The sequence below is a fragment of the Pseudopodoces humilis genome, chromosome 1 (assembly GCF_049639895.1).
Source record: "Pseudopodoces humilis isolate 2021_Gansu_Grassland_sample_001 chromosome 1, ASM4963989v1, whole genome shotgun sequence".
NCBI classification, from domain to species: Eukaryota; Metazoa; Chordata; class Aves; order Passeriformes; family Paridae; genus Pseudopodoces; species Pseudopodoces humilis.
The window spans coordinates 106,281,784-106,305,940 of NC_142200.1; the positions used below are offsets into that span (position 1 = coordinate 106,281,784).

At 37.5% G+C, this 24,157-nt stretch overlaps 1 protein-coding gene across 8 annotated transcripts in view; it reads right to left on the reverse strand.

Annotated features, from left to right (window-relative positions):
• Positions 1-24,157, reverse strand: part of BBS9 (Bardet-Biedl syndrome 9) — a 281,549-nt gene that overhangs the window by 246,075 nt on the left and 11,317 nt on the right. For all 8 annotated transcript variants that reach the window (XM_088055904.1, XM_014248757.2, XM_014248755.2 and 5 more), the window contains 3 exons: positions 6,289-6,463; positions 2,503-2,587; positions 600-783 (listed from right to left, as the gene is read on the reverse strand). In XM_088055904.1, the coding sequence (XP_087912030.1) occupies positions 600-783; positions 2,503-2,587; positions 6,289-6,463 (444 nt within the window). The remainder of the gene's footprint in view (positions 1-599; positions 784-2,502; positions 2,588-6,288; positions 6,464-24,157) is intronic.

Below are 24,157 nucleotides of genomic sequence, written 5' to 3' on the forward strand. Positions count from 1 at the left end.
GTATGCATTTATAGGGTGTATTTATAGTATAGTTCAAAACAAAGCATAAAATGTGAAGACTGCTAAGATCAAATTTCTAAAGATTAAAATGATATTTTAAGTTCAAAAGGAGACATACTGTCAAAAATTTATCAGTTTTTGAAACATTAAAAGAGAACATGTATTAAGAGTCTATAATTCTCAACAAGTATCTAAGTTGTTTCCACCAATTTAATATCAATAAACTTTGATCTTTTTAAGAATCTCTAAGTATCAGAAGGTCATAAATCAAAAGGTCCTCAAATAGAAGGTCCTCAAACACAAGTTTACTCTTCCAAAGACTGCCATTCTTCTGTGTTTGCTGCTTTGATAGCCTGGGCACCAGACAAGTACCTCCATGATTCTACAGATCATAGACTCACAGAATCATAGAATGTCTTGGGTTAGAACAGACCTTAAAGATCATCTAATCTCAACCCCCACTAACATGGGCAGGAACACCTTCCACTAGACCAGGTTGCACAATGCCCCACCCAACTTACTTATTCAGAAAAAATTATTTATTCAGTGGTTAAAAAAAAAAAATAATCAAGTTAAAGTTAAAGCTTCCTTTTACAAACCTGAACAGTAAGGAATGAAGCAACTCGGATTGTAATCAAGTTTTTTCATGAATCGTATTTGCCCATTATCCTTAAGGCAAAAGAAGTTTCTTTCACCAAGCACAAAAACAGAAGAAACTCCCTGATTAAATGAGACAATGCATATATCCAGTGCTTGCTCTCCGATGTTTAAAACCCAATCCACCTTCAAAAGAAAAAGCATGCTCCAGAAATCAAGTGACAACTGCATATTAAAGACAAAACATTGAGAAGGCTCAGAGCTAGTCAAATTACATATCATTTACATAGACAGAAAAGCAAAATCAAGGTCTTTTTCTGGATAAGAATTATCCTCTTATTCTTAGGGCAGTCAGCAGTCAGTAACCTTCCTTAATGTGACTCAAAAAATGTCTTTTTTTTAATATGTCATTAATTGTTTGCTATGCAGTTCAGTTAAGTACATTTAGAATTTAAAATACACATCCCATTCAAAATGGAAATGCTTTATACTTTAACTAATTAATCCAAGAATAGATATTTAGAATAATTTTCATCTGCTTCCATGCATGTCCTTGGTTATTAAGCAAAAGGATAAAGAGCAAAAGGTGACAACTTATTCTACCAATATATGTAAATGGAAAACTAGACAAACATTTCAGGTGTGTAAGCCAATATTTATGCTTGCAGTCATTCATGTACACCCTTTAACCTGGAGAATGCTTGCGTATGTCATAGTTTGTTTACTTCTCCAACTGTATACATTGATATAATAAGCAACTACTTAGAAATCCTGCCTCCCCTGTCTTTAAACAATACTACTGCTTATTGACACATATCATTGATTTGTTTCTTCAGCTCCTCTGATAAATTCCAACTAAACACACGTGCAAAAAATGCTTTTGACCTCTGCCAAGCTGGTTAAACAGAAATTTAGAATTTTGAGGTAAAAATATATCGAAGTTCAACTGTCAGCAATTCCTATATGAACAGCATTAATGATTTTGCTTAAAGAGCATAGAATGTGCCAGCAAATATCCTGGCACATCTGATATATGAAACTAGAAGTTCCATCTTAAAAGTTAAAGGGAAAAAACCAGCTTATTATGTTTGTTTCCATGCATGCTTCATGTTTTAGATTAAAAACTGTTCCATTTGCAGTATATCTGATAAGTCTCCAGGTTTTTTTATTTATAAATTGCCTTCTCCCACTTCTATATGTAAGATTCAGTCTACATGTGTTTGAAAAATTCTACAATTAGCCAGAGGAAGGAAGATGCTCTCCCAATATTTTACTTTGAGCCTGAAATATGATGAATCAAGCATTTTATATATGCAGTGCATTTAGCAGACAAGCAACTCTACTCCAGGACCACAAAAAATTGAATTCTCTTTGTCTTAAGAGGAGGTAGCTCAAATATTAAACTAAATAGTGACAGAGACCTCCAGAAGACTTTTGAATCCACAGGTTTTTGACAAAAATAGTTCAGGACGCTATTTATGGAAACATTTCACTGTGAATTTTTCTCTAAGTACAAAGGATTCCCCAAGGAGAATGAGATTCATTTTCTACAATACAAAGTCACAATCAGACTTCATTTACAAATGAGCAATAATTCAGGTATACCTATTTATCTATTTTACTACTGTAGGTTCTGTATTACAAAGACTGCCTTGGAAATAGTTATTTCCACCACAGTAGTTTTTCTTTCCTCACTAGAACAACAGCAAGTTTTAAGGCCCAACCTTAAACAACAGAAGCCCAAAGAAACCTTAATAGAAATCTACTGGAGCCTTTCCATTGCCCTTAGCAGAAATTGGATCAGGTCCTTTGTCAGCAGACAATGTTTCCATTTGTTACTTAGCATCAGTCATTTCAATATGTGCGCAGTGTTCACAGAGGGTATGTAAAATAAACAGGTTTTACCAGAAGTCTTTTTCCAGAACTGAGTTTTTGCTGTTCTGTGTCTTGTCTTTCATCAGCATCTGTTGCAAATGCCAGCACTTGGTATCTGTTACAGGCAGTTTAAAAATATTAAAAAAAAAAATTATATCTTTGTAACTAATACCTCTACATTGAGTAAAAAATAAAATATAATTCTGATTATACATACACAGTAAAATCACAGTCTAAAAGGATGGTTAGAAAGCCTACTGCAACATGTCTACTGTGAGCAAAGATGTTAAGACTAGTATCAGTGTAAGATAGCAGCTAAGTGTAAAGGTAGAAATTAAAACAAGCATTTCCATTCAGATTTTATGACGAATTAAAATCAATTTGACAGTCTAAATATTAGTAGATAGAAGTACAGACCACAAAGATTGAAGAAATAAATTATCAAACTGTGAAATTGGAATTCTAATTAAAAAATGACAATTTTTTTGTATTTATTAAGCTTTTAAAAAAACTTCCAAAACTCCTCAGAAATAAAATCTTCTCTATCTAATAGTGCAACTTGCAAGCACCTCCATTAAGTAAACTGTCTCCAATCTAGCAGACTGCAGTAAACTGGAATCAGTAGGTGGCACATTTAGCAAAAGTTGGAAGGTTTGTGGCGTTTTATTATTTTAACTGCCAACAAACGATACTAAGAAAAACTGGCAATGAAGACATTTGAACTATATCAACTGCCATGAAAGCTCTGCACATCTATCTGTCCTCTTTACACCTATGCAATCCTCACTGTTCAAACTCTGTCCTCATTGACTCTTCTGTAACTGTTTCCTGAATTTGTGATGGTATCGTAATTCACTGATCTATCCTGTTTCTTGTGTATACACATAGATAACCTGTGGAACACTGAAGGTTTCTACATAAGTGAAATAAACAATAGAATAAGATCCAACTTAAACTTATCCAAAAAGACAGCATTTAATTCTTGAAGTCATGGAGTACCATCAGTTCCTAAGCTTAAACCAACACAATTCTGAATGCTCCAATTCAATCTAAAATAGCAGTACATATTTTTCTTCATTGTCAAAGTTGGAGATTTAAAATGACAACAGTATTCCTTACATTTCATGCATGTATTATGGTGCAGCAAAGGGACAAGGCGTAATGGCCATATATTAAAACACAAGAAGTTACATCTCAACATGAGGAAAAACTTCTTTACATTGAGGGAGGCAGAGCAGTGGAATAGGCTGACCAGGGAGTCATGGAGTCTCCCTCCCTGTAGAGAGTCACAGCCTACCTGGATATTCCAGTGTCACTCTCAAGGTGACCCTGTCTTTGCAGGGGGCTTGCACAGATGGTCTCCAGAGGTCCCTTCCAATCCTAACCAGTGATACTCTGCTTGCAACTGAAGGATTTTAGTTTCTAAAATTGTTTTACTTACAAAAGTAAACTGTGTACTTCGAGTAAGAAATCTAATTGTTTAAGGCAAATGCTATGACCTAGTAAATAACATTGAGAGAGCTGCTTTTAGTACAATTAGGATGTCTTTAACTGTCCTCTGTATGAATGAATTTACTTCCCTTATTCAGTTTAACACATTTTTAAGAGAAGTTGCAGATTCACAGAATCACAGAATCACTGAATAAGTTGAGTTAGAAGGGAGCCAGAAGGATCCTGACCTAACAAAATTTTCTCTTCACCATATTTTATACTGATAGTCTTGGAAAGCACCTTAACATTTTATTAACTAATCAGAGACCTGATACGGAGGTTTCAAATAAAGCTCACATCAAACAGCAATATTTAAGTACCAGCTAGATACATATGGTCTTTCATAAAAAAAAACTCAAGCCACAGATGATCAACACAAACTTTCAATTTAGCTATCACATCAAGCATATAAGAGGCATTTTGCTTTTATATCTTGAAAGAATTCAGGATCAACACAGTAAAAATTGCTTTCAAATGAAGTCTCTAAGAGCTATAAGAAGATGGATAATTTGAAGTTTAGCAACTTGTTCTGCTAAAAACACTAGATAGAACTGTTGTATTTTTTATTCAATACCATAAAAATAACCTCTTCTCTCCTCAGCATATCTGTTTCCTTCACTTTAAAAGGATTACTTAACTCTGTTCTAATGTTCTAATATTTCAAACACAGACTAGAGATTAGTTCCATTAATGTTTTAACATTTGACACTTAAGACCAATAACCAAGTGAAAAATTTGTTTAAAACTATATCCCTACAGTAAGTACAGTAAGGATGGCAGGCTTTTGAATTAGTAACATACTGATGAATAATCGTAGGCACATTTTTTGTAAAGGTCAAGAATCTGAACATAATTTAAACATATGAGATGTTCATTTTAAAGGAGAAAATATACCTTTATTCCTTGACACCAGTATTAGATTATAATTTTATTCTAATATTGTATTAGAATTTTAATTCTAAATTCTTAGTAAAATTATGAATTTTCTATTAAATTACTTTTACTTGCAACACACATATGTTGCCCAGTTTTAAGAAAACAATGCATAATATGTATAATCTGATTAATCTTAAGCAGCAAAATAAAAAGAATATTGCTTGAGGACTACAAGTGACAGAACAGGTTCTGTTCTGTCAAACACAAAGAATCGTGTTTGACTAACATTCCCTAGATTAGATTCCCATGGCATTATTCATAAAAAGAGGCATTCTTATTTTCTTTAATATGTATGATTACCTCTGAAAAAAATCCTTAAGGTACTTGCCCATTCCTTCAGCCTCATGAGATTACATGAAAGGCAGCCCCATAAAACCTTTTTATAGTAGCCACTTCCAAAAATTTGACATTGTCCTTGAATTTCAGGACTTGCACTTTGTCCTTCTGTCCAGGAAGAAGATATTAAAGAAATACTGGCTCCAGTATCATCATCACTCATCTTTGGCTGCTGGTTAGAACTGTGAACAACTACTGCTCTGTAAGCCTGACAGCTCTGACACTTTTTCATCCATTTTAGGGGGTGTGGATTTTTGTTATCACAGGTAATAGCTCTGCTTCGAACACCATCCCACCCCAATTTACTGCTAGGGACAGAGATTCAATAACCCTAACATTAGTCCTCTGTGAGAACAAGGGTCTGAAACAGGGAAATGTCTTGTTTGAGAAAGGCTTCACAGCAGACATCCACCACAATGTCCCGCTGCTCAAGCATCCATCTGATTCTAAAGAGATGAATATTTGATAAACTCTCAACATGGTGATTGCATAGAGAGCCCCATGGATTTAAGCTGCTCCTCCAAAGTAAACATAAATGCTCCCTTTTCTGTCTTTCAAAAATCTTTCACATTCTCTTTCTTATTCTCTACTAGATTTGTGATTGATTTGCCTTACAAGATATAGCCCCTGTGCTTGGAGGGAGTGAAAATGTCTTGTGCAGTCTTTACTTTCCATAAACTTAATATGGTCACAAACTAAAATAGCTCACAAGAGTTTCAACCATGTTCCAATGCTGAAAGCACAGACTAGACTGAACTGAAGCAGGGATAAAAACTGGCACTTGGGAGCAACACAGCCTTGATAAACTAGTAGACTTACTACCTTTATAAAAATAAAATAGGACCATAAAGTCCTCAGTACTCACAGCACACTTTCTTCTACAACTGTATTGAGACAGTAATTACTCAGCAACATATAACATCTTTCCTGCAACTACTTGCTTTTGGATACTCCAGTAAAGGCATTAAAAATTAAACAAGATTACTTTCAATGTGTTTACCTAGTAAATGATACCACCAAAGTGTACTATAATTACTGAACATAAACACATACTTGTAACTCTCAACCTGCTGACAAGAAGACACTGTAATGAAAGAGTCTGTGCGAGAGCTATAAGCCAAGGGACCAGGAAGAAGAAAACCAGGTAAAAACCGGCCAAAAGCGTAACTTTCTTGTTCAAACAACATGAGCATCCCATCCATGGACTGTATGCAGATCAAATCTCGACCTGAGGGAAGCAACAGAAAGAAATACAAAGGAAACAAATCAATGTTATTTGTGTAGTTTTAATACTGAAACTGTGAGTAAATTAAAATTGTGCTCGTAAGTAATTCTAACAAAAGCATATTGTCATTTATGGGAGTGTTCACTATGAGGAAAAACATTAAATATTCCAACCCTGATAAAAGCTTACTTTCTAAAATAAACAAACTAGATTGTGGGGACAAATAACATTAAGAATACGTTAAAAAAAAAAAAAAAGGCAGCAAGATATTTTATTTCAAAACAAAAATCCTAAGGATATAACTATTACAATTTCAGTTTAAAGAAATGTTTCAATATTCCCAAAACATCAAATTATTCTGGTTCCTAAATGCTTCCATAACTTAAAAGTAGCCATAACAAATGTGGTTTAAAATAACCAATTCTGTTCTTTCAAGTCTACTTAAGCAACATAACAGAAAGTCCTACAAATATGTGTTGTTGCGAAAATAATAAAATGGTAATGTCTTCCATGTTTTACACTCACATTTTCTGTCTTCAAGGAAAGAAAAAACAAACAAAGTTCAACTCTGTATTACTAGCAAGTATAAAAAAATCAAATAAAAAAAATCAGGTTGGAGTAAATTACTTCAAGCCTTATACATTATTCAGCAGCCGTAAGACATGACGTAAGACATGGCTTGTCATGCCTCAAGTACAACGATCTAAATTCAAAGTCTCATTGAGAAGATTTCTGAGATCAGAAGCTGATTATGCAGTTTGCACTTCATATGTAAGGGTAACAATTCATACAAACAATATTTTTTAGGCATTCAAAGAGAGCTATACCATTAAGACTAACACTTTCTTAAGGTGAAAGAAGCATCTCTCCTGAATTCATAGATAAGCTCTTACCTAGCAAACATTACATGAAATATTCAAATGTCTATTGTCTATTCAAATGTAATTCAAAATGTCTATTCACCTCAATTACAATACTCTATTTCGTCTCAGGAATGATTCTGTATGCATGAAAGACTCAAATAAATTGTCTGTTCACTAAGTTCCACCCTCAATCCTTTAGTAAGTTTTCTAACATAGGAAGGTCAAGCAAAATAAAAATAGACTAAAACTTCATTCTTACAGTTTCATAAAGGTAACTAAAGTCAAATATTCAATATCTGAAAAGCAACAAACGTACAGTGTAAAACATTGTTCATCTCCTTTGGCTTTTAAAAGCATAGCAGCACTTCTTAATATACCCACCACCTTGTTCATCTTATTCATGTTGTTCCCACTCACTAATTTTCAAATTTGGATTTTAACTAGCTTGTACTAGTGGGTCAAACTCCAGTTATCCAAACTATTACATGTAAAGCATAATTAAAGAAAATTAAATTGTGTATGAACTCTTATTTCCTAGATATTTATAGGTCAATTTATTTCCTTCAGCCATTTGTTTTTAATGTATGTCTAGTGAATGGAGTTTTTATGTTTCACTTTGAAAAATGCAGTCCTCCAAACACTCAACCAGAAATGACCATTTCAAAAAAGCTTATTGCAGCCAGTTGGCCTTGCCAGTGACACATTTATAAAGTGAAAATATAAACCACAGTATTTTCTGCATATCAGATGGAATCACTTAGTGTACTCTACATAGTTTCAGCAGCTTGCATCTCAGGAGGAACGTCCATTAGCCAGAAAGTGTTACTTTTAAGCACAAGTCTAGCTACTGTTGTGTTGTAGTTTTGTTATTCTAGCAGAATATGAATATATTTACATCTCACTTTTAAGCCACAATGTATTTTCAGAGCTAATGCAAAGACAAAATGTGAGGCAGGTGGTAGTTCTTTGAAATAAGCTTCTAATTAAATCTATTTTGGAGCTCAAGTTTTTTTGCATGTTAATGATTTCCTGCACTCAGAGCTTCCCCTCTGGCACCAAATCATTTTCATAGAATGTGCATTATGTAATCACAGGGCCTGAGAACCACAAGAAATCAGGCAATGAAAACTGAAGTGGGATAAATTGGAAATCAGAAAAAACTTTGAAAAATTACAGAATTTTTGAAGACATCAGCAGAGAAAACTGCTTTCAATGGTAATCAAATGCCTCACTAAAAGAGTCTTGTGTGGAAGGAAGCATCACTGAAATAAAATTAAAAGGTAAACTGGCATTTACACACTCAGGAGCCTAAGAGCCCTTTAATGTTACATGGGAAATGCTTTCCTAATACGATAAAAAAGTGACCAGTGAAGTGATGCAAATAAACTATATCTTCCCACAGACAGTCCCGACTTGAAACAAGCAAGTAGGTTTTCCTTTTCCTTCATCATTAAAATTTGCCCCTGAAATTTCTCACAGCAAAGGAAACACAGACTTCTCCAGTTCAAACCCGCTCCGGAAAATTCTATTTGCTTCTGAGTATTGCTCCTTTAGCAAAGCAGATCTGGGGCAACTGTGAGGAAAAGAACTTCAGGGATCAGGTCTGACAAATGGAAAAAACATTTGAAAATAACTTGAGCAGTTCTTAAAACAATGTATGCCTAGCAAAAGAAAAGTCTTACATTTCCTCCCTAACCCAGTGCAGAAAGCACGTATCAGTGTACATTCAGAAAGAACTCTGAATTCACTAGCTTGGTGGTCTGGTGGCTGCTCTACAGAAAGCATCAAAGTTCAGAGCTTCAGCTGTGGCCATTCATCCTAGGCCAGAGGATCTGACTGCCAACACCCTGAACACAAGCAAAGAGGAAAACTGCCCTGCATCACTCAGTGATAATGCAAGTACCCATCCCAAATGATGCACAAAGTATACACACGTTCTAGCTGACACTGACTGGATGCTTTTCTGCTGGAATTGAAAAATCACTCCAATGGGAAGGAAATATAAATAGAATAGTGCATAGGAAGAACTTTAAGAGAAACTAAGGAAAGTGTTTAAGGAAAATACTAAGTCCTTATTCTACTAAACCGTTCTGGATATTAAAGCATTGCAGTAAAATATATTCGTAAGTCCCAACACAAGAGATGCTCTCTGTAACAGCACTCTCTGTAAGGAGCCTCCCTGGTCAAGTTCTAGTAAAGCATGGAGACAGAGCTGCCATGAAAAAAGAAATGCCCTTGGTTCTCTCACCCATCATATTATATTCCAACCTCTTGTACATTTCTGCCTGCCATAAAACATAAGGAGGATTTCAGGTGGAAAGAGAATCTTGAACCATTGAAATATCTCCTAAGGCAAATCAGCCCTCACTCACACAATTAATCCCTTAGAGACTTGTGATATGCTCCTTTATTCTTAATTCAAGTCTTATCACAGAAGACAATGCAGTTAAATTATGTTACTTGGGAATGAGACCTTTCAATCTCCTACCAACCAGAGGTGGTGGAAGGGCCCTTAGGAAAAACACCAGTATGTTTCAAGGGAGTAAGACAGACCAGCATGGAGTATAAAGATCTCAAAGCATCACAGCTGCAACATCCAACATATTAAAATTCCTACTGAAAGAAACATAGTATTTGGCACTGTGTACACATGACAGGTAAAGTCTCTTCCCTTAAACAGATTATAGTACAAAAATTTGTTTATTACAACCTTCATATGAAGCAAATAATTTTTTCTACAATTGAAAGTGGATGTTTCCACCTAGCGCAAGAAATACTCTCAGTAAAAATGTTCAGGCAGCTGTGAAAGCAGTGTTATTCAAAGTCATTCTTTGTTTTAATGCAGAAGATTAATTATAGATAGCATAAACAGAGGAGGTCTTGAAAATGGCTGTATGCATGGATGTAGCCTGAATAATGATGATTCATGAAGAGATGGTAAATTTTTTCCCCTCAGATTCTGTTTGTTGCCATAACTTTTTCAGTAACTATTTTTCAGGCCCTAGAAGCTGCAGAAATCTTCTAAGAGCCTTGCATTCATACAGGCATTACAACACTGGCATACACTTTTTCTAAAGCAAGTAGGAGGAATTCCAGTCTGTGAACCCTTCTGCTCTCATCTGAAGTTATATACCTATCATACATTTTATAAATATTACAGAACATCTTACTGAACTAGCAAATATCCCACAAACAAGTACTGTCACCAGTCAGCCTTCGAAATCAATAACATTTGACTGAATAGTTCAGGCATCAGTTGGATGCCTGAAATGATGATGAAAATATCAGTTGGATGTTTTTAGCCAATCATAAATTAACAGCAGACCTTTCACTGAGTCAACATGAAGTTGAATGCATACCCTATTTTTCAATATTTTAGATACTTTCAAAAGTTATCAGTAAGATCTTAAGTCACCATCATAAAATAAATCTATCAACTTTAAAATTCCATTTAAAACAGACCTGAAAACTTACAATGAAACAGAACTACATGATCCCACTGTTAAAACCCAGTGAAATTCCCAATCTTTTCTACTACTTCTCCTTTTATAGTCTCCTTAGACTAAGAAGCTTCATGACTGCTAAGCACTTCTCAAAGCACTTTGATGTATGAAGCTCTGTCTCAGGGAGGGTAACGAGTGAGCCAAGAGCTTACGGGTTAGGATTAAAGAGCAAACTAATAAGAGTGACACTGTTGTGGGGGATTGCTATAGGCTGCCTGAAGGGGAGGAGGAAGCAGATGAGGTCTTATACAGACAGCGAGAAGTAGTCTCACAGTCACAGGCCCTGGTTCTCATGGAGGACTTCAACCACCTCGACATCTGCTGGAGGAACCACACAGTGAGGCATAAACAACTCAGGAGGTTCTTGGAAAGCACTGGCACTGGTAGTGAAGGAGCCAACTAGGAAAGGTGTGCTGCTGGACGTTTATTAACAAACACAGAATGTATGGTTAGAGAGATGAAAGTTGGGGGCAGCCTTGGCTACAATGACCATGAGATCATTAGTATCCTTTGAGGAAGAAGCAGGTCAGTGAGTAGGATCACAACCCTGGACTTCAGGAGAGCTAACTTTGGCCTCTTCAGGGACCTTCTCAAAAAATCCCAGTGGAACGTGGGGTCCCCAGCAGGACCAGGGGTCCAAGACAGCTGGCCCAAGCAGTTCTGTGGAACTAATTCCTCAGAATCTCTGGTCTAAGCAGTTCTGTGGAGAAGGATCTGAGGTAAACAGCAAGAAATCCATGAACCAGCAGTATGCCCTTGTGGCCAAAAATGTCAATGTTATCTTGGGATGCATTAGGAAGAGCATTTCCAGCAGGCTGAGGGAGGTGATCCTGCCCCTCTACTCAGCCCTGGTGAGGCCACATCTGGAGTGCTGTGTCCAGTTCTGGGATCCCCAGTACAAGAGAGACTTGAAGTCCCTGCAGCAGGTCCAGGGGAGAGCAACAAGGATGATTAAGGGATGAGGTCATCTCTCCTATGAGGACAGGCTGAGAGAGCTGAGCCTGTTTAGCTTCAGGAAGATGACTGAGAGGAGCCCTCATCAACGTTTAAAAGTATCTGAAGGGGGAGTGTCAAGAGGATGGACTGAGATTCTTCCAAGTGGTGGCAAGCAATAGGATGGGAGGCAGTGGGCAGAAACTGATGTACACAGGAAGTTCCACCTGAACATGAAGAAAAAATTCTTTACTGTGAGGCTGTGGCTGAGCACTGGACCAGTCTGCCAAGAGGGATTGTGAAGTCTCCCTCTCTGGAAATATTCAAAAGCCATCTGGAAACAACCCCAAGTAATATGCTCTAGGGACAAGCAGTGTTTGTAGACTAGATGACCTCCAAGGGGCACCTTCCAACTTTACCCCTTCTGCGTGATTATTTACTAATTTTTTGAGCTAAAGAATTGTTAAAGATAAGTGCTGAAGAATGATCTCAAGAAAAACTGCAGTCACATCCAAAGAGCTCATTGAGAATACATATAACAAAGTCAGATGGCCAGAAGCTTACAACACAAAAGTGAGGGTTTACTGTACAGAGTATTAGAGGAAAGTCCAATATACCTTCAAGAAGTTTCAAATATACCCAAAAAAAATTAGAAATAAACAGCTTGACTTAATTTGCTAAAAAACACCAAAGTAAACACAGCCATTTTTCACATTCAAGTCATTTGTCTATATATATCCTAGGCTAGTAACCAACATACAGAAAAGCTTAACTCTTACTTTGTGGCCAAATGAGTCAGTGAATTACATCTCTATCAAAAAAATCACCATCCTATTAGTTTCCTTCTTGGCAATCTCAGAAAAGACTTCACAGGTTTAACAAGCAGGAACAATTTGTAATCCTGTATTTTAAGACTGTTGGAAACACACTGAGAACACTCGAATGAGGAGTTGGCTGTAAAGGGGCTGATCGCTGATGGGGGCCAGGCTGGGCATCAGTCAGTGGGTGGTGAGCAACTGTACAGTGCATTATTTGTTTTTCTTGGATTTTATTTCTCTGTTCTTTTTATTACTATTATCATTATTATCATACTTTATTTCAAATTTTGAATTGTTCTTGTCTCAACCCACAGGTTTTACCTTTTTCTGATTCTCACCCCCATTCTACGAGGGTTGAAGTGGGAGAAAGTGAGTGAGCAGCTGTGTGGTACTTGGAGACTAAGCTACCACAATGATGTAGTAGACTGGTTTTTGATAGGAATGATTTGTACCAAACATAATAACCCAAAATAAAATAAGCATAAAGCATTACATCTTGTACGAGATACATTTCAACCCTCTAGGTAAAGCAACTAGCAAGGGTTTGGTGACTTTCCAAATAAATTCCTATAGGTTGGAGACTTTTTTGTAATGGAGCAATAACTGATGACCATTATAAAAATAAACAAAAGCTACATACACACACTTCTGAAGGACCCTTTGAGAAGACAAAATAGACTAAATAATTAGAAACTATAACTACATTCTTTTGGAGGAAAAACTATGGGGCTGCAAACAAATCTTATAGAAAAATGCATTCACATGAAATGCTGAAACATTTAAATAAGAAAGTACATATGTAAATAATAAAGCTGTACATAGGTTTGAAGTAACAGAAAATCTATCATGTCAAACTATTTATTAGACAGTGTAATAACATATACTGCGTTTCTAAACTTTAGAGACAGCATCTCTAAACTGAAATAAAACATCTGATGTGATCTCAGACAATTGACTCACAGGAAACCAGAGAATGTCAGGCAATAGCACTAAGAAAAGTTTGGAAACTAGAGTAGGATGATGAATTAAAATGAGTCAACAATATGTCATCAAAAAGACAAAAGATGGATTGGGTCATTATTAATATACATGTACTATTAAAAACATATGAGGTAATTATTGTTCTGCCTTGGCACTGACTCTTGGCAGAAGCACTGCAGAAGCCATAGCCCCACAAGCAAGACACAAATTTTATACTACCACTGCACACTTTTGGTACCATACTTCAACACGGGAAAATAGAAAAAGTGTCATATAGAATTCACCAAAGTTTTGAAAAACAAATCTTTCACTTACATATACAACTGCTCCCTAAGCAAAGTTATGTATTTCTGCAACTGATTATACTTCATTTAAACTATAGTTCTTTTTTTAAACAAATCTCTGGTTAAGAGATTTATCTAGAAATTCATAATTGAGGCAAAGTTCTGGCATACTGAAGGCAATGAGAACTTTTATTTCAGTTAGGCTGTGATCATTAGGCTACAGTCATTACTGTTAAGAAAAGCTGAAGAGAGTAAAAGGAAATGGATTGTAAGAGATTCAGAGAACATTTTCCTTGATTATTTTTCCATTCACTTGTTCAATTTAGAGAAGTTCTAACTCAATTATTAATAGGAAAAAAAACCAAAACAACACTTTTCCAAAGTTGAGTGAGAAATCATTTAGAAGTAGTAGTCATCAGCAGATCTATTCCATGAAAAGTTTTAAAGCTCAAACCTTTCCAAAAATCTGTTCTTATGTAGAAGCAATTTAACAGGAAGGCAACAGTTAAATATTCTGCTCCTCAACTACCCAATAAATCAAAGTCTGAATTTATACTGCTCCAGTATTTAAACATAGTCATAAGATTCATTTAACCTTACAGCATAAAACTCAGCTGATAATTTTTTTTCTGACTAACACCTAATAAAATTTAATCTTGCAGAATTGTAGAAAAGTTAAACACAGTCTACCCTCCTCACAAAGTTTCCTGTTATAAGATTGCATGGTTTATGCATATGTTGTATTTCATTATTAAAAAAATTCCTCCATATAGCACCCTCTTTGTTGTAACACTCAAAATACTTTGCCTCTAGGCCAGTGCTATAATAAAAGTAAAATGAGTTCAAGGCCATTTGCTGAAAAAAAAGATAGGTTCAAGGTATTTTCACACTTTTCTGCTTGTAATGTTTTCATGTCAAAGCTGTATTTTCTTTTTGCCTTCCCTTTGCTATTGTTTTATTATGTGCTTTTACTGGTAGGATATCCATGAAACAACTTCTAACAAATCTGAACTGCTCTGGAAGCTGACTTAATGCATTAAGGTTTCAGATGAAAATGTAAATTTGAAAGCCTGTGCTTATTAGGGGGATCCAATACTAAATCATTTATCAACTCATTTGAAGAGTTATAGAAAACTGTGGTTAATTCACTTATTACTTCTTTCACTTAATTTTACTTAATTCACTTATTATTTAATTCACTTATTACTTTCTTATTAGATAATGTAAGTGTGTGGAATCACATAAAGCAGTAACAGTGCTTTTGCAGTGCAAAACCATTATCTATAAGTAAACGCCACTCAAAAAGAATTCAGCAGCTAAGAAAGCAAAGTTACTAAACTATGATTTCTGCCTGTCACTAAATAAAATTAGTATTCTGTTCAAGAGCAACCCAATAGATTGTGTCCCCCACTGGTAAGCAATCAATATGCTATTTCTTTAGCTCTTAAGAAGATGAAAAAATTTTTAACATTGGAAACAAAAATTTAAAAAACGAAAAGGAAAACTGGAAGTATTCAGAGTATTTATACACACACCTTAATGTACCACTTTCACCCTGAAGAGCAACCGCATAACTCAGTCCTCACCTTCGAAAGGGTGTCCTCCTACTAGAGCATGTGATCATTCACATACTTCCTAAGCACTTCAGAGAGCAGCTCAGGAAACCTGCACCTCATTCACCAGTCCTCAAAGCAGAGAAGTTTACTATTCACTTCTTACATACCATTGTTTGTTCATATATGAGCTACTATCCTGTCCAGCATTCAGTCTAAAGCACTACTGACTACAGGAAATTTATGTGATAATCTGTAAAGCTGCCAACGTTTCAAGTAACAGTGGCTTAGTTTTTACTTCAAAGCCCTTCTCCACTCTTCACATTACTTCTGCAGAAATTTAGTGCATATACTTTCCTCAAACATAAGTCACATCTGACTCAAGGCAAACAAGGCAAAGAATGAAATTGTAGCCTGATCTGCAAACTATTTCAAAGAAATAAGGGCACCTTTCTTCCACTATAAAAAGCATAATACCATCATTTCTTATAAACAGGTTCCACATCAGTAAATACCTATTTTTAAGAACAGTCAGTCCCAAGAAGTACATTGATTGCTTCTCAGGATGTAGAAGGACTTAAACTAACGATATAAAGTGGCCAAGTCCTAATCCATCCAACAGAAAATGGTAAAGTAGGAGTAGGAGTCATGCTCCAAACTACTGTCTTCTTTCACAGAATTCTCTACAGGCAGAAAAACATACCATGTCTAAATACCTTCAATATGGACATGAAAAACTCAAGGCACATAATTTGTCAAGGTCAGAGTTTATTCTGTATGTGGTAGGTACAAAATTAAGGTAACTTCAGCACTAATTATCTAAACATCATGTTAGAAAGAGACAATAAAATTAATTATGAAGTAATATGAAATTATTTGCACTGAGTCAAAAATGAGTTTTGCTTAATGTCCATTCCCTGCAAATCTTCTGCTGTGCCAATATTTCAATTTAAAAAATGTAAATTCATGAGATTCTTAAGCAGCTGATAATTATCTCAACCGATCTCTGTGTGATTACACATCTATAAGGAGTTTTAATACATTTACATTAAGATAGTTTACTACTACTATTTCATACAACTGATGTCAACAATGGTAAATTGATTAACCAAAATTCTGCACAGGTAGAACGGATCCAATTCATCATTATTTTAATTAAAATAATTACACCTACATGATTTTGGTGTAACCATAAAAAACAAAACATGGGAATAATATAAAATTATGACCAAATTTTATCACAAAATGTAACAATACTGGCTCAAAATCCAATCACTACCTAGCTACCAAAAAAATACCCTTCTCACTGTTTTTCAATTAACATTGTTTTAACTTTATTAAGACTAAACAATATATGGAATAGTGCTTAATAATACTTGACTATTTTTAGATTAATACCAGATTTATGTCTCAGAAACTGAACTGGAGGCATACTGCGTGATAAAGAAGAATAAGAAAAGGAATTCTCAACTGGAACCACTTGCTTCACTCTATTCCTGTCTTTTAAGGGTGGAATAACATGCAACTTATTTATCAGAAGCTTCCAATCAGCAAAAAAAAATTCCATCACTTAGGGTGTACCAGCTAATACAACATTTTAAATTATTTATGGGGATAAACTTTTAGAAGAGCATGTTGTTATAGGACAAGGGGCAAAGGTTTTAGTAAAAAAGGGTTGATTTAGATTCGACGTAAGAAAGAACTTTTTAACAAGGAGGGTGGTAAAACTCTGGAACAGATTGTGCGCTAAAGTGGTGGATGCACCATCCCTAGAAATATTCAGGATCAGACTGGACAGGTCTCAGAGCAACCTGATCTAGTTGATGATGTCACTGTTCTTTGCAGGGACCCACTAGGTCAAGTTGCTCAGGGGCCCATCCAACCTAGCCTTGAAAAATCCCAGGGATGTGACACCTCTCTTCTTTTAGAATAAAACCATTCCCATTTGTCCTATCACTATCTGCCCTTGTAAAAGATCACACTCCCTCTTCTCTGTAAGCCCCTTTTAAATAATGTAAGGCCACAACAAGGTCTCCCTAGAGCCTTTTCTCCAGGTTGAAAAAACACAGCTGTCTCAGTCTGTCTTGGGAGATGTCCCATCCTTCTAATTGTTTTTGTGGACCTTCTCTGGACCTGCTCTAATAGGTCCAGGTCTTCCCTGTGATGAGGACTCCAGAACTGCAAGCAGCACTACAGGTGGAGTCTCACAAGGGAGACAATCACTCCCTCATCCTGCTGGTCACGCCGCTTTTGATGCAGCCCAGGACACGCTTGGCCTTCCAGGCTGTGAGCACAAACTGTTGCCTCACATCCAGCTTTTCATCCATGAGAACACCCAAGCTCTTCTCCATAGGGCTGTTCACAATGAATTCATCAGTACTCATGTCTGGGATTGCTCAGACGCAGGTGTAGCACCTTGCACTTGGACTTGTTGAACTTTGTCAGGTTGCCATGGGCCCACTTCTCAAGCTTGTCCAGGAGCATCTGGATGGCATCCCACCCTTCAGTGGGATGTGTCAATTGCACCACAAAGCTTAGTGTCATCTGCAAACTTGCTGAGGGTGCACTCAATCCATTGTCTACATGCTGTCACAAGACAGAGCCCCTAAGAGACACCACTTGTCACCAGCCTCCACCTGGCCATAAAGCCATTGACCACAACTCTCCTGCTGCATCCATCCAGCCAATTCCTTATCCACCAAATAGTCCATCCAGCAAATCCACATCTCTCCAGTTTGGAGGTAAGGATGCCATGTGGGCCCATGTCAAACACCTTAGAGAAGCCTAGGTAGAAAATATCCATTCACTGTCCTTTGTCAACCACTGCAGTAAGTCCATCAGAGAAAGACTGGTCAGATATGATTTGTCCTTAGTGAAGCTATGCCTTAACATTGCTTCCAGGATGATCTATTTCCCAGATCTTCCTTTCTCCTCTTATTATAAATAGGAGAGGTGTTTCCCTTTTTCCAGTTAATGGGACTTTACCTGACTGCTATATTGTATTTCAAATACAATGGAGTGGCTTTGCAACAACATCAGTCAGTTCCATCAGGACCCTGGGATGCATGTCATCAGGCCCCACAGACTTGTGGCTATTCAGTTTCATCAAGTAGTCTCAAACCTGCTCTTTGCTTACAGCAGGAGGCACTTGGCTCTCCCGACTCCCACTAGATGTTCAAGGATCTGAGATGTGGGAAACCTGACTGTCAGTGAAGACTGAGGCAAAAAACTCATTGAGTACCTGTCTTCTCCATATCTGTTGTTACCAGTTCTCCTTTGTCATTTATTGGGGGGTACACCCTCCTTGGCCTTTCCTTTCTGACACTGTATAGTTACAGAATAGCTTTTTGTTATTTTTCACATCCCTCACCAAGTTCTGTTCCATCAGTGCTTTGACTTTCTTGATCCCATTCCTACACATTTGAACGATATTCCTGTACTCTCCCCAGGTCACCGTCTTCTGTTTCCACTGGCTGTGCATTTCTTTCTTACTTCTCAGTTTGAGGACTAAATCCTTGCTCATCCATGCTGGTATCTGCCCTACCTTGCTTGATTTCTCACACAGTGGGATGGAGAGCTTTGTGCTCTAAGTGACAGCTCTGGTCAGCTACTTTGTCCCTAAGGACAGCTTTTCAGGGCATCTTATTCACCAGCTCCTTAGACATCTGGAAGTTCACTCTTCCAAAGCTCAGGGTCCTGACTTTGCTTCTTGCCAAGACCATGCTCCTTGAGATCACAAACTCAACCAGGCCAGAGCCGCCACAGCGCAGGCTGCCTCCAAACTTAACCTCTTTAATGAGCTCATCATCTTAAATTATGAGCTAAAGCCAAGTACTAGGTCATTGGTATTTGACTCATAAAGACTCAGAACATACTACAGATGTGAAAACGGAAAATACTTTCCAAGACAGTGTAAGCTATCAGCAAATATCACTTCATATAATGACAGTTGAATTCTTAGCATGGCAGTCTCTGGTGGCGTAATTGCATGATGCCATAAAAGTACAACCTGACCTTATAAAACTTATGTGATGAATATATAAAGTAAAATTTTTGTAAAGCTGAGTCCTCACCATAAGTAAGGATGTAACATAAAACATAAAGATATATGTTCTTTCACCTCCATTTTCTTAAAAAAAAAAAAGACACATTAAGGTAGAGTACTCTCAAGGTCTTTAATTTTTTTATCTGAAGTAAACCATGAAGTTTACAATCTGTTCATTACTTAAGGGCTGTGACATTTTGTGCCTAGGTTGAGTTCATTCGGTTGAATACCAGGGTTCAGCACTACAGACTCATGATTTTACCATGAATCATCCTATCTAAAAATGACCCATATGTTAGAACTAGAGCACTGGATGACAAACTCAACTTATAGCTCTAAGACCATGAGGAAGAGTTCAGAAATATGAAAAGGAGACATGCATTCTAAACAACAAAGGCTTAAAGTTAAGTTCAACTTTTGAAAGTCTGGGCTAAAAATACTGATTTTTTTTTTAATATAAAATCGATAGCTGATCTTTCTATGTCCCTTCTTGATAGTTTCTTGTTTTTATTTTAGCACCAGTGCTCAGAGACAGCAAGAAACAAATGCATAGCTAAAGCAGTAAAGAAATGTAAAGATCTGCATTATAATCCTTTGCCATAGATTTTAAAATTCTAAGTCAGAACCAACTCTGTCTACACTATGCTTGACTTGTATATTTTCATCTTTGTAAGTGTTTTCCATTTACTTTATGTTTAAACATTTTAAAATGTTTATTTTTAAACATTTCCATTAGCTTTGTTTAGAATTCTAGCTAAACTTATAAGGGATTTCATAGTTATTTCTCACACCTCTGGGCCTTCAGTTCTGAAGTAAGCTGAAAGTAAGAGTCAATTTCATTTCACCTTTTTGCTGAAGTTCTACAACCAACAGAATACTTTTTGTTTTGATCAATAAAAGACTTTTAGCTATAGAGGTTTTCAGAAAGTGCTTTTGTGCTTTCTATTCTTAACTGTTGCAGCAAATACACCCGTAGAATCGGTTTAAGAATAAATGCAGCTTTAGAAATGCTGACCTGTAACTGTTCTAAGAGGACCATCTAGTGGTGACACCCACAATTCACACTCTGGTATTTTCAAGAAAAACATATACTGTTAAACTATGCAAGCCATCGGTCAGCTTCTCAGTCTTTGAGTTTTTTACTCCACCATTTTAACAGCATCTTTAATTTAAATTTCTACTTTCTGGGATGAGAATAAATGAGTTTGTTGTTTCTTCATCTGTTCTTGTTATGAGAACATCTATCTCAATCCTTCCACATGTGAAGATTGCTCATAGACTAAGTCATTAAACTGAAGACATGAAATGTAGGAATTAGGCTACAAAATAGGTTTCTTTACTTCACAAAACCCCCACGGAGAAATCAGGAGCAGCTTTTTCTTAATACAAGGGACAAAAAAAATCAACAGTTGAGAAGAAACAGTTGTACGTTGTATGTTTTACATCTCCATCAGATTTCAACCAAAGAGATGTGCTGTCAAATAGACCAAAATATTACAAGGGTCTAAGCTTGCCATAAACTAGCAGGGACAGAACAACAAAAACTTACATTGAAGGCTGAATGAGAATGCAGTACACATCTAGCGGTGTTTGTTTCTATATTTCAAACACATGAAACAACTCCAGACACATTAAAATCATCAAATCATAGAATAGTTTGGATTAGAAGGGTTCTTTATAGGTTATCTAGTCCAAACCTCCCCCACAATGAGGGACATCTTCTAGATCAGGTTGCTTAGAACCCCATCCAATCTAACCTTAAGTGTTTCACCACCCTCATTGTAAAAAAACTTCCTCCTTGTATCTAATCTAAATTGTCCCTCTTTCAGTATAAACCATTTGTCCTCAGCTTTTCTTTAGGCTCCCTTTAAGTAGCTAAAGACCACATTAAGGTCTTCCTGAATCCTTCTTCTCCAGGCTGAACAACTCCAACTCTCTCAGCCTGTCTTCATAGGAGAGGTGCTCCAGCTCTCTGACCATATTCCTGACCCTCCTCTGGACCTGCCCCAACAGTTTCATGTATTCCCTGTGATGAGGACTCCAGAACTGCAAGCAGCACTACAGGTGGAGTCTCACAAGGGAGACAATCACTCCCTCAGCCTGCTGGTCACGCCGCTTTTGATGTAGCCCAGGACACGCTTGGCCTTCCAGGCTGTGAGCACAAACTGTTGCCTCACATCCAGCTTTTCATCCATGAGAACACCCAAGCTCTTCTCCATAGGGCTGTTCACAATGAATTCATCAGTACTCATGTCTGGGATTGCTCAGACGCAGGTGTAGCACCTTGCACTTGGACTTGTTGAACTTTGTCAGGTTGCCATGGGCCCACTTCTCAAGCTTGTCCAGGTGCCTCTGGATGGCATCCCACCCTTCAGTGTTATGTGTCAATTGCACCACAAAGCTTAGTGTCATCTGCAAACTTGCTGAGGGTGTACTCAATCCCACTGCCTAAAATACATAATTGATGAAGATATTAAAGAGCACAGGTCCTACTACAGATGCCCAAGGAGCACCACTTGTCATTCTCTACTTCTGTAGGATGGTGAGGGGTCTGGAGAGGAAGGAGCAACAGGGGTCACTTAATTTGTTCAGCCTAGAGAAGAGGAAACTGAGAGGAGATATCAATCAACATCCTCCTGAGGGGAAGTAGAGGAGAAGGAGATCTTTCACTTTAGTGACCACTGACAGGACTTGAGGAAATGACAAAAAGGTGAGCCAGGTGAGGTTTATATTGGATATCAGAAAAGGTTTTTCACACAGAGGGTGGTTGAGCAGGCTGCCCAGGGAAGTGGTAACACCACCAAATCTTTCTGAGTTCAAAAAGCTCATTGTGTGATTCTTGAGGTGTCCTGCACAGGGTCATGAGCTGAAATGGATGATCCTCATGGGTCCCTTCAAACAGAATTTTCTGTGATCCTATTATTCTCTAGATGCAACCATACAACCAATTCATCATCCAGTGAACAGCCCACCTATCAAAACCACCTCTCACCAATTTAAAGAGACAGATGTTTTGGGGGAGTGTGTCAAAGGCTTTACAGAAGTCCAGATAGACGGCATAAATAATCCTTACCTCATCCACTGGTGTAGTCACTCCATGACACTCTTCCCCTAGACCTCTAGTTGATCTGTCAGGACTTGCCCTTAGTGACACCATGCTCACTGTCTAGAGTCACATCCCTGTTCTCCATGTGCCTTAGTGCAGCTTCTAGGAAGTTTTGCTCCAGGCACAGAGGTGAGGCTGACAGGTTGCTACTTCCTGGGGGGCGCCTTTCCAGCCCTTTTAAAATGCATTCAGTGTTTCCCTTTTTCCAGTAACCTGGATTTCACCTGCTGTCAAGACTTTTTAAGAATCATGGAGTGTAGATTGGCAACTACATCAGACAATTCCATCAGGTCAGAAGCATAATAACATCATTCAGTGCAGTCGCAGAGACTTAGGTTCCTCAGGTGGTCACAAAATCAATCTTTCCTTGCAGTGGGAGGGAGTTTGTTCCCCCAGTCCCCATTCTGCTCTCTACCACTTGAGAGGTGTGGGAAGACAGATTACAAGTGAAGACTAAGGCAAAAATGTTGTTGAGTTCCTCAGCCTTCCACTCGTCCACTCTTACCAGTTTGCCAGTGTTGCTTCTTGTGACCTTCCTTTTCTGGTTAATGTTCCTGTAGAAGCCGTTCTTGTTGTTCTTTGCACCCCTCACCAAGTTCATCTCCAACTGTACCTTGGCTTTTCTGACACCTTCCTTAGTCAACCAGACAGCATCCCTATACTCTTCCCAGATCACCTATTCCTGTCTCCACTAGGTACACATTTCCTTCTTGCCCTTTAGTTTGACCAGCAGATCTCAACTTAGACGTGTTCATCTCTTGCCTTCCTTTCCCAATTTCTCACACCTGGGGATCCTGAGCTCTTGCACTCTATGGAAGGCACCCTTGAAGATCAGCCATTTTCTGACTCCTTGTCCCTGAGATCGTTTCACAAGGGGTCCAACTAACTCCTTGAAGAGTGGGAAGTTTGCTTGCCTAAAGTTCATGGTCCTGGCTTTACTTTTCACCCATCCCATACCCCTCAAGACTGCAAACTCAATCTCTTTTTTTCTTTTGTCAGTGTTAAATCATATGGCTGAGTAGAACACACTGACTTACCACTGAAGGTATAGGATTAAGATCTCCATAAAAAGAAAAAAAGCATAATCTTCAGCAAGAGAAATCTGAGCAACTTCATAGATCAAGTTCTTTGTGTCAACTCCTACAGCATTCTTTGCTTACTAAGATGAAAAATCATGTTCCTGAGGGTCTGACATTCACCCTCCTCCCCAACACTCCCACAGCATGCTTTCCCTGTACACATGCCTTCCTCCTTCTGTTCGATTGCCATTCTCCTGTGTTTGCTTCAGTAGCTCCGTGAACACGACTTGTGAAAGGTCTCTTTCACCCACACATTGTTTCAAACATGCTTCAGTATAGCAGTAAGACACGCATTAGTCACAGTAGTAACAGATGGCAATAAATGCAAAACCTCTCCCTGTATTTTCTTATTCTACTTCCAGACTGTGGTGCAGAAGGAAGACTGTTAGCAAAGCAAGCTCATTGCTACAGGCTTATAGCACCACCATGAATTAACCTCTACTGAAGTCAAAAGACACTGTTAGCACATGCCTGAGAAGAATTCCAGAGAAGCCTGTGGAAGGCTGATGGGAAAAAAAAAAAAAAAGTTTAT